The 11,071-nt window shown below is 44.1% G+C and overlaps 1 protein-coding gene across 1 annotated transcript in view; it reads left to right on the top strand.

Annotated features, from left to right (window-relative positions):
* Positions 1-11,071, top strand: part of ZNF395 (zinc finger protein 395) — a 40,873-nt gene that overhangs the window by 7,777 nt on the left and 22,025 nt on the right. The window contains exon 2 of the mRNA XM_042446978.1: positions 7,929-8,157. Within this exon, the coding sequence (XP_042302912.1) occupies positions 7,939-8,157 (219 nt within the window). The 5' untranslated portion in view covers positions 7,929-7,938. The remainder of the gene's footprint in view (positions 1-7,928; positions 8,158-11,071) is intronic.

Raw genomic sequence — 11,071 nt, 5'->3', positions numbered from 1 at the left:
GCTGACTTCAAAGACATAGCAGTCTGCAGACTCTGTGTGCAAAGGGATCTTTTAGCATCTTTAAGAGTAACTGAAAGAAAGAACCTGATGACTTAAACTTTCATAGGCTTGCGTCTACTTGCTCAGATGCATGTTTGGGGTGAAGAGTCCAGAGGCAGACCTAGATAAGCCAGTTATGTATGAGAATGCCAATTGACATTACAAACCTTGTGGGCATGGAGATGAGGTGGCAAGTTCAGTTTTAACATGGTTGTTGGGGGACAAAGGCAGAAGGAAGGCTGTTGCCCAAAGCCAAGGAGAGGAGACAGCAAAGGAAGTTTAGAAACAGAAATATAGTAGCAGAATTGGAGTATATCCACAGCAATGGGTTGAACAGAGATAATGGTTTCCTGGCACACTGCATACATTTCACTATACCCCTCTGCCCTCCATCCTCTTGGGGGTGCCCTTGACCAGTTCATCACATCTCCTCTCTGGTTCTCATGCTACATTCCAGTTATCATTCATATGGTTATCTACTCTCCTTGTGTAAAATGCATAATATACTGTATATATTCATGTACTGTATAAGTCTAGAAATTTAGGTTAAAAATTGACCCCAAAACCCTGAGTCAACTTATCCAGGGGTCAATGTAAATACTGTACTTTAAATCATATATATATGTGCGCATGCGCACGCGCACACACACACACAAAATCATCCTTTGATGAAAGACAAGAGTTTAATCTGCCTTGAAAGCGCTTACCTCCTTCCATTGCTCATCCATCCAACCTTATGAGGGCAAATACAGTAGTGATGTCTAATGGAATTTTGTAAGTTCTTTGCCATTGTTTTCTTTGTGTCATCCTTTACATCCTTCATTTAAATGCCTCTAAGTTTTACTGTCTACTTATCCATGTGTCATATATTAAAACCCATCATTTTAGCCCCAAAACCTGCCCTTGACTTATACATGAGGCTGACTTATAGGGGAGTATATATGGTACATGTTGCAAGCCTTTGAAGTTCCACCGGCTTCCTCATCAGGCAAAGGTGTTAAAATCATACTGCTGAAAAAATATATATATGATGATGTTAGTTACAGGCCTGCATTTTGTTAAAATGTTGTTGCGGTTGTTCCGAGTTGAGATGGGGTGGAGGGAAATCCACACAGACAGACCACCCCTCTTTCTGGCCATGTGGGCACTAAGTGACAAAGCAACTTAAAGTCCAGGAAATAAATTTTATATTCCATTACCCACATACAAAAAACCCTCTTCCTTTCAAACCCAGGTTGTCTCTGTCCTTTGTGAGGCTGCAAGCCCCTTTGCTAGGCAGAGAAGATTCAATTTATCACAAAGCCTCTATGCTTTTGCATTAGGAAAGCTTTTAGGTTTGTTGTTGTTAACTGCCCTGGAGTCGACCTGGACTCGTCTCCAAGCCTCTCTGTCCTCAGTGCTCTGCTTAGGTCCTGTAGCTCCAGCCCCTGATTGAGTCCATCCATCTGGTGTGTGTTCTTCCTCTCTTTCTGCTACCCTCCACCTTTCCTAGCATTATTGTCTTTTCCAGCAAGTCATAAATCATAGAATCATATAGAGTTGGAAGATACCCCAAGGGCATTCCAGTCCAACCCCATTCTGCCATGCAGGAACTCTCAGTCAAGCGATGGCTACCCAAGATCTGTTTCAAGACCTCCAAAGAAGGAGACTCCATCACTCTCCAAGGCTGTTTCTTCCACTGTCGAACAGTTCTTACTGTCAGGACGTTCCTCCTAATGTTGAGGTGGAATATCTTTTTCTCCTGTTTGCATCCATTGTTCTGGGTCCCATTCTCTGGAGCAGCAGAAAACAAGCTTGCTCCATCCTCAGTGTGACACTCCTTCAAATACTTAAACAGGGCCATCATATCACCTCTTAACCATCTCTTTTCCAGGCTAAACATACCCAGTTCCCTAAGTTACTCCTCATAAGGCATTGTTTCCAGACACTTTGCCATTTTGGTGGCCCTCCTTTGGACACATGGCTCCAGTTTCTCAACATACTTTTTGAATTGTGGTCCCCAGAACTGGGCACAGTATTATCCCAGGTGAGGCCTGAACAAGGCAGAATAGAGTGGCACTATTAATTCCCTTGATCTAGACATTATACTTCTATTGATGCAGCCTAAAGTAGCATTGGCCTTTTAAGCTGGTGCATCACAATATTGACCAGTGTTCAACCTGTGGTCTATTAGGACTCCTAGATCCCTTTCACATGTAGTCTTTCCTTCCCGTGATGTGGCCAAAGTACAACAACCTCAGTTTAACCATCTTGGCTTCCAGAGAGAGCTCAGGCTTGACCCATTCCAGAATTCATTTGTTTGTCTTTTTGGCTGTCCATGGATTCCTCAGCACTCTTCTCCAATACTGTACCACATTTCAGAAGAGTTTGTTTGCTTTGTATCCGCTTTCTTCACTATCCAACTCTCATGTCCATATGAAGTGATGGGGAATACAATGAATAGCAAGTACATTTTGGATTGGCTTGCTCTAACTCTAGTGTTCAGTTATATATCTTTACTCTTTAGGATCCTGCCTGGTTCTTTCATGGCTGCCCTTCCCATTCCGAATCTTTTTCTGATTTCGTGGCTACAGTCTCTGTTCTGATCCATGTTTGATCCAAGGTATGGGAAATCTTTAACTATTACAATTTCCTCATTGTCTAGGCTGAAATTATGTAGATCCTCTGTGGTCATTATTTTTGTTTTCTTCTGTTCAGCATTAAACCTGCCTTTGCACTTTCATCTTTGACCTTCCTTAGCAATTGTTCCAAGTCCATGATGTTTTCCGCTAGAAGTATAACATCATCCGCATATTTGAGATGGTTGGTATTCCTTCCTTCTATCTACACTCCTCATTCTTCTGAGTCTAAACTTGCTCTTCATATGATATTTTCAGCGTACAAGTTAAACAAGTAGGGCGATAAAATGCAGCTTTGCCTAACCCTTTATCCATTGGGAACCATTCTCTTTCTCCATATTCTGTTCCAGCAGTCGCCTCTTGTCCTAAGTACAGATTTCTCATCAGGACTATACAGATGTGATGGCACTATATTTTAGAACACCTGCATTTATTTAGACTAAAGTATAATGGCACCTGGTGTGTTTTACCTAAAAGCTAAAATGTAGTGGCACTACTTTTTAGCTTTTAGGAAAACACACCCAATGCAAAAAATGTTGAGCTAGGAACCTCAAGAATTCAAAGACAGAGCCTTGTTAGTTTGTAGAATTAGTATGTAGAGAGATCTTGTAGCACCTTTGGGACTAACTGAAAGAAAAAAGTTGGCAGCATGAGCTTTTGTAGACTTAAATCTACTTCCAAATGCACCTGAGGAAACATTTGGAAGATGCATTTGGAAGTAAACTTAAGTCTAGGAAAGCACATGCTGCCACCATCTTTCTTTCAGTTACAGTAGTCTCAAAGGTGCTACAAGATCTCTCTACATACTCAGATAGTTAAGTCTATGTTTTAAGCAACTTCACAAGAAAAATCTTGCAGAAGGTTGCAAAAGTGGGACCTGGGGGCCTCTCAAGACCCCCTGCCTGTGCGCATGCTTTGCGTGCCTTCTGCCTTGTCTTTTCTCTCACTGCTTCCTATTGCACCCTCTCAAGCCCAACATGCCCATTTGCAGGCGCATTTCTGCCTCTGGGAGACCATGCCACTCTCCCCTGGTCTCTGCAGCAGAATGCTGAGGATATCAGATCTCCGTTTTCCAGCTGCAGGCTTTCCTTCTGCTCTTCCTCGGCATTTTACTCCTTCTGACTGTTAAGTCTTTCTCGGGATGTTTCTCTGCTCTTTAGGACTCGGGCCAGGAATGCACCAAGACGTTGCAAGCGGCCCAGCGACTTTAATTTTGCTAAATTTTGCTCTGCCTTAACCCAGCCATGCTGTGCTGGCCAAGGGTGCTGGCTATTGTAACCCAGTACATCTGGAGGGTGACAAAAACAGGACGTTTCCTTAACAAATTTATACAATCATAGACTGTTAAGTCTTGGAAGGCCCCCCAAGGGCTTGTCTAACTCTCTACCATTCAGAGATACGCAACTACAGTAAAGCACTCCTGAGATGCCTATCCAACTTATTTTTGTTATTAAAACTATATTATTTTATTCTGAGTTACATGTGTGTGTGTGTGTGTATATGTGGGGGTTCATTGTATTTTAATATTGTATTTTAGTATTTTAGATCAATGCGGTAGTTACCAATGTACTGTACTATTCTGTAACTGTTGTAAAGCACCATATACATAGATGGTACTATATAAATAATAATCATAATCATAATAACCTCCAAAGAAGGAGATTCCAACATCCTTTTGCACAGTCCATTCTGCTGCCGAACACTTCTTATAGTAAAAAAATATAAGTGCTTCCTTAATACTTATGTGGAATATTCTTTTTTTGCAGTTTGAATCCATAAGTTCTAGGATGTATCTTGTTCACTGTAGAAATAATGCAGTTTGACACTACTTTTAACTGCCATGGTGCCATCCTACAGAAATCTGGGATTTGTAGTTTTTTGAGGCACCAGCCATTCTTTGACAGACAAGGCTAAAGACCTTGCAAAACTACAAATCCCAGGATTCTATAGCATGGTGCTACAGCACTTAAAAGTTGTCTTTTCCAGTGTTTCCATTATTGTCTTTTCCAGTGTTTCATGTCTTCTCATTATATGGCCAAAGTACATCAGTCTTAATTTTATCACCTTGGCTTCTAATAAGATCTCTGGCTTGAGCTGTTCCAAGACCAATCTGTCAAGACCTAGCAGCCATACTGGACCCTCCAGAGGCCATAGGGCTGCCTGACTCAGTAGTGGTGTTGGCTGTTGGCAGCGGTTGCACCGTTGGAGTCCAAGGACCTTGGGGGATGGTGGTCTGGCCAAGCCGGGGGAGAGCAAGACAGTTCACCCCACTGCACCGAGTGACACCAACCCTAGTGATGCCACTGATGTCCAGCCAGACCACTGCTGCAGGAGACAGTGCGGCAACCTACGGAAGCCCTATTCAGAGACTGGCACAGCTTCTGTGCCAATGTAAATGGTAGAACCCCTCCCAGCAGCTGCCGCTGCTGAGGTGGACAGTGCCATGGTCTTCGGAGGGTCCATTCAGGGTCTGGCATGTCTGCTGGGGGGAGGTGACGCTCCTTGTCTCTCACCCACAGCCATGTAAGTCCTGCCAGGTGTACACCTTCTCTCTGAGGTTTCACTTGGTGCCAGGCTGACCACATGTCATAATTGCAAAGGAGGACAAAGCACTGCAAAATTTCGGACATTCAAGACAATTGTTGGACCTTACCAAATACAATCACCCCTCCACATTTGCAGGGTTAGGGGCCAAGGATCCCCATGAAAGTGGAAAAACCACAAATATATTACTTTCCCCAACGTGAACGATAGAAAGTCCTCTCCTACCAACAGCACCACCTGTAACTCTTTTTCCAACCTTGAAACACATAGCAGCAGCTACAAAGTCGTGAATAGTCAAAACTGCGAATCTGAAACCCGCGAATGTGGAGGGGCCACTATAAAAGTTAGAAACACTCAAATACAGTCAGCTCTTCATATTCAAATGGGTTCTATTCCGGGTTCCTCCGCCACGGATAAGAAAAAAAACTAGGACCTTAAGTCCCATTGTCCTCAGCGGCACTTGACATGTGCACCGCCATTGAGAACAAGGGTTTGCCATCTGCGGATACGGGTAGCAAGAGCTCACTGTAAATGTAAATTCATACTTCTTAGTCGTGCTCACAGTGGAGGACATTTTGAAATTCCTCCTGGATAAATGGTTGAAACATAGGACATGTCCTGGAAAGAAAAGGACGTCTGGCCACGCTGCCCGGTGTGATCTGCAGCCCCATGCCCCTGTAGTGATGCCTCTGGAGAAGCCCAGCGATCCATAACAAGTCTTCAGACAAAAGGCAGCTGTAAGAGAAAGCTTTCGATTTCTAAAAATACAGTGCTGGAATCTGAGCCGGCCAAACAGAGACACCCCTCTCCACCAGAAGTCCCGTCCCTTAACCCTAAAATGCGAATCCAAGCAGGCATGATAATCCCAGTGGGATGTGGTTGCAACAGTTTGGCCAAGGTTTCTTGGAGGAGAAAAGAAGGGAAGCTTCCCCCCCTCCGATGCAAATTTACAGCACTGTTTGCACAATGCGTCCGAGTAGCAGTAGTCATTTATTTTGTACGAACCAGGCAGACAATAAAAACAACAGCAGACATGTACCCAGTCGAGGAGGATGGTAGGCAAGCTAAACCCCAAAGCCCACGCGTCTCCCCCACGGGAGATCCCTGGCAGGAAATTTCAGGCCTGAAACCCAGGGCCAACCTTTTGAAAACCGGATAAGCCAGTGCGGTGTAAACAAGAAAGTCAGCCGTTGCTGTTTTTAAAACCTACAACCAGTAGCAGCAGGCGTGTACGATCTATATTTTAATTTCTTTCTTTTTTAAAAAATTATTAAAATATTTATATCTCACCCTTCATCCAAGGATCGTAGCATAAACTAAAATCGCTTTAGGCAATTTGAAACAACATCAGTAACTTTCCAAGCCTAAAAACATATTTAATCATCCTCCATCACTTTAAACAAGGCAGTTCAAAACCAGTTAAAAAATAATAATGCCAACCTCAGCATATTTGCAAGTTGGAGAAAATCGATTAGGCCCCAAAGGCTTCGATGTCAGGTGTACATTTTAGAGTCCATATAATACCGGTTCTCGAAGAACTACACTGGCTTCCACTTGGGCTGCATCCACACTGCAGAAATAATCTGGTTTGACACCATTTGGCTCAAAGCACAAAATTATTTTAAAATATTGTGTATAACGTTATCTTCAGGCTATGGGTATATGAAATAAATGAATATTGTGTTTAGACTGGGTCCCATCTCCAGAATATCTAATTATGTACATACATGCAAATACAGGTATTCCAAAATAAAATAAAAATTCCAAAATCCCAAACACTTCTGGTCCCAAACGGACACAGTAGAAATCTCACAGATATTATGCAGCTCTTGCATTTGAAGATACTAATTTTTGAATAAGTACAGTAGTTGATAAGTTTTGCAGAGGTAATTCAATGGAATCTGGGGTGTAGCAAGTTCACCATAAGAATATTGCAGCCGTAAAGGATTTCCCCCCAAATTTCTAACATTGCAAAAAATGATACACTGCAAACTTTTCACACCTTTGTGTTGTGTTAGCATTCTCATGGCCACTTTGCCTGTTGCTTTTCTTTATGTGCCCAAACTCCGTTTCTGAATGCCCCATTGGAGTTTTAAGTTACTGCAGTCAGTGACGTAGCCTGGACCCCCCCCCCCTTCTGAACCTGCCTGTGCCGCCGTGCCCAAGCCCCCCCCCTTTTCCCAAAATCCTGGCTACATCCCTGCTGCAATGCTTGAAATTTGGAGATTGAAAGAAAATTTCATTGGGAGGCAGATTTCCACTGTGTGTCTCTGGGGAGATGTCCTCTTTTTATGGCCTCCACCCAATAGCTAGTGGTATAGTGGTTTGAGCATTAGACTCCGACTCTGGAGACCAGGGTTCGAATCCATGGAACCCCACTAAGTGACCTTGGGCAAGTCACACTCTCTCAGCCTCAGAGGATGGCAATGGCAAACCTCTCTGAAGAAACTTGCCAAGAATACCCCAAGATAGGTTCACCTTAGGGTCTCCATAAGTCATAAATGACTTGATGGCAACAACAACAGTATCAAAAGTTTGATTTTCCAAGTTTGAACCTGTAATTGTGGCCATGGAGGAAAGAAGGACATCCATGTTATTGTAACCATTCACCATGTGTTGGCAGGACTGGGTGTGCCTGCCAACACTTTTGGGGGGTTGAGGGCTTCCTGGTGCCCCATGGCCAGCTTCTAAGAGGTAACGCTTTTCATTTTTCTTTTCTTCTTGCAGCGTGTCTGAGATGGCGACTGTGCTGTCAAGGAGGCTGGGGAAGCGTTCCCTGCTGGGTGCCCGCATTTCCGCTCCTCCTTTGCTTGGGGAGGGGGTGCTTGTGCCAGCCCAGGCCTTGCACCCGGATCACCACGACAAGGGCTCCCCGCCTCTTGTTCCATATGAGGAGCACGGAGATGGCCCAACGGATCAACACCAGAACTGGCCAGCGCTGCTCCCAGGCCAAAAGGTATGGCACGGATATGTTTTAGGAGGTGTTACAGGGCTTGTCTGCCAGACACTCTGGGCTGCTCCCAGAGTATTCTGGCCCTAAATTCAGTGAACAATAGGTGGCCGCCTTTGCATACGGTCTACAGCTGGCACCACCATTGCAGGTTAGAGTTGCTCTGAGGTCAGAATGAGGTGCCTAACATTGAGTTCACCTCTGAGCGACTGGGCAGGGATGCTTGCAGGGATGGCGTGGAAAGTGAGCAGGCTACCGTCACTGCATCTCAAAACCCTAGAGCAAAAGGTAAGTCTTTTTAAGGCGGGGCAAGAGGCGGAAATCCCAAATTAGGTCTGGGCATTGTGTGAATAGCCTGGACCTGATTCAGGACTTAGGGCCTGTGGTGGTCGTAATTGTTATTACTTACAGTATACTATTACAGCCCCCCCCCCCCCGCCAACCTTGGGCTTGCCATCTGTGGATTTCAGCAAATGTGCAGGGACCATTATAATTCTATGCTTTATCAAGTCTTCATTTAATACTCAACACTGACACATATTGCTGCAATAGAATAAACTTTATTAATGGTAAATGATGCAGCAGATGATACAGAGGCAAGGTGCGTCTCAGCCCTTTCGCATTGTGGTCCGGCATCCACACTGCAGAAATAATCCAGTTGGACACCGTTTTAACTGCAATGGTATGCAGTTTTGGGATTTGTAGTTTGTTATGGCACCATTGCTGCCTGACCTGGGAGACCCTTTCAGTAGCAATTCTATTATCAGCTTGGTCTTTTGTGTTACTGGAGCACACAATGCTACATTATGCAACAAAGGGGTCTGCAATCAAGTGGTGTAGGGCTGGGACCAATTGTGCAAAGGGATCCGGTATCCTTTTGGTGGACTGTTTTTGCAGGACAGCTTTGGCTTCTGAGGTTTCAGTCGCACTCTGTGCAACCTGGGAAGGCGTATCTTTATCCGGAGACGGCAGTCTGTAGAGCAGAGCCTGTTTGAAACCGCTCACCCGTAAGCCCAGAATAACCAGCGGCCAAAAATATTTGGGAGCCGTATGAAATAAAAATAGCCCCTGGACGTCTGGCCAAGTTGAAACGGGCCTCCTCTCTCCTCCATACTGATCAGAAAAGTTACTTTTTCTTTTTTCTTTGGATGATAACTCCCAGCATGGGAAAGGTGGGGTTGGGGGGGGGGGGATTCTGGAAATTGTCATCCCAAAAAAAAAGTAACGTTTCCAAGCATCCTCCACTTTCAAAAGATGTGCAAAGTTGGGGTTGGCAGCAGGCTGCTCTCTGGTGCCTTCCAACGACAGCTTTTGTTGGGAAAGATTAAGTTTGTTAAATTAGGACCAGTGCCAACATTGCAAAATAAAATAGAATAGAATAAAATAAAATAATCACAGCCACCAAACAAGAAATAGGGGCAGGATTTCAGCTAAACTTTTGATAGATTTATACCTTGCACACTCACACCTCCCCTGTAACCCTTTCTGTTAAGAAGACTCTGGATTTCTAGTGCTGACAGTGGGTTGGACTGGATGATCCTTGGGTTCCCCTCCACCTCTTTGGTTCTGTAATTTATTTCATTGCTAAAGGTGGAGTTTGCTAAAAGACCTCCGTGGTGCCTCTTTCCAGTTATGGGCCTCTCTGTACCTGTCCATTTTATTCCTATTCTCCATTTTTCAGAGTCCAAAGGAAACAGTTGCTTTTGCTTGGACTATAGCTCCCAGTGTCCCCAGTCAGCTGGGTCTTGTTGTCCTCTGCTCTGCTGAAACGACTTAGTTTTGTATTTATTTATTTGATTTATACTCTGCCTTTCTCCTGATAAGTGATTTATAATGTAAGATAAAACAAAATATAGGTCGAGTCTGCCTTATCCGGAATTCCAGAATCTGAAATGCTGTACTTTGAAAACCAAGCTTTTTTGGTGGCTGTAATAGTGGCACCTTTACTTTCTGGTGGTTCATCATACACAAACTTTGCTCCATGCCAAAAATTATGAAAAAATATTGTGTAAAATGAATCTTCAGGCTATACGTATAATAAGGTGTATATGAAACATAAATGAATTTTGGGTGTCACGCTGAGAGAGGATGACTCGATAGTGGTTTTCCATGGTTGAGCAAGGGTTCAAACCCTGTCCTAGTCCAACACTCAAACCATGACACCTCCCTGGCTCTCAGTAAAAAGGGTTCACAAGTTTGCTATTGAGGCTGTGAGAGTGTGACTTGCCCAGGGTCACACAGAGGGTTTCCATCTGAACCCTGGTCTCCCAGAGTCCTAGTCCAATGCTCAAACCATGACACCACCCTCAGTAAAAATTTATTCAGAAATCGCCATTGCCTCTTCTGAAGCTGAGTGTCGTCCAGTGGGTTTCCATTGCTCATTGAGGATTCGAACCCTGGTCTCCTGGCATCCTAGTCCAGCTCTCAAATGACGACACCACTCTGCTACTCTACTATTGAAATATATCCCCTTAATTAAGGTTACATCTGCTCTGTAGAAATAATGCAGTTTGATAACCACTTTAAATGCCAAGGCTCCATCCTACAGAATCCCAGGATTTGCAGTTTGGTGAGGTGCCAGCACTTTTTGGCATAGAAGGCTGAAAACCTAGGATTTCCTAGGATGGAGCTACAGCACTTAAAGAGGTGTCAAACTGCATTATTTGTACAGTGTAGATGCACCCCAAGTGTGCTATGTCTCTCCTTTTTGTGGGTTGGTTCAGTCTGTCTCTGCTTTCCATATGGTAAAGAGAGTTCCCCCTATAAATAGCCTCCAAGAATAACTAGCCCAAGTGTGAGAGCCTCAATGCAGATACAATTACGTGAATAAAAATAGACTTTGGGGCGTTAGGCAATCGTTCTATATCCTATTAGGCCATCATCCCGGAGAGTAAAGGCCCCGGGGAACCTGACTTCTCCG

The sequence above is a fragment of the Sceloporus undulatus genome, chromosome 1 (genome assembly GCF_019175285.1).
Source record: "Sceloporus undulatus isolate JIND9_A2432 ecotype Alabama chromosome 1, SceUnd_v1.1, whole genome shotgun sequence".
Classification (NCBI taxonomy): domain Eukaryota; kingdom Metazoa; phylum Chordata; class Lepidosauria; order Squamata; family Phrynosomatidae; genus Sceloporus; species Sceloporus undulatus.
This window is presented reverse-complemented; position numbering and strand designations above follow the sequence as displayed.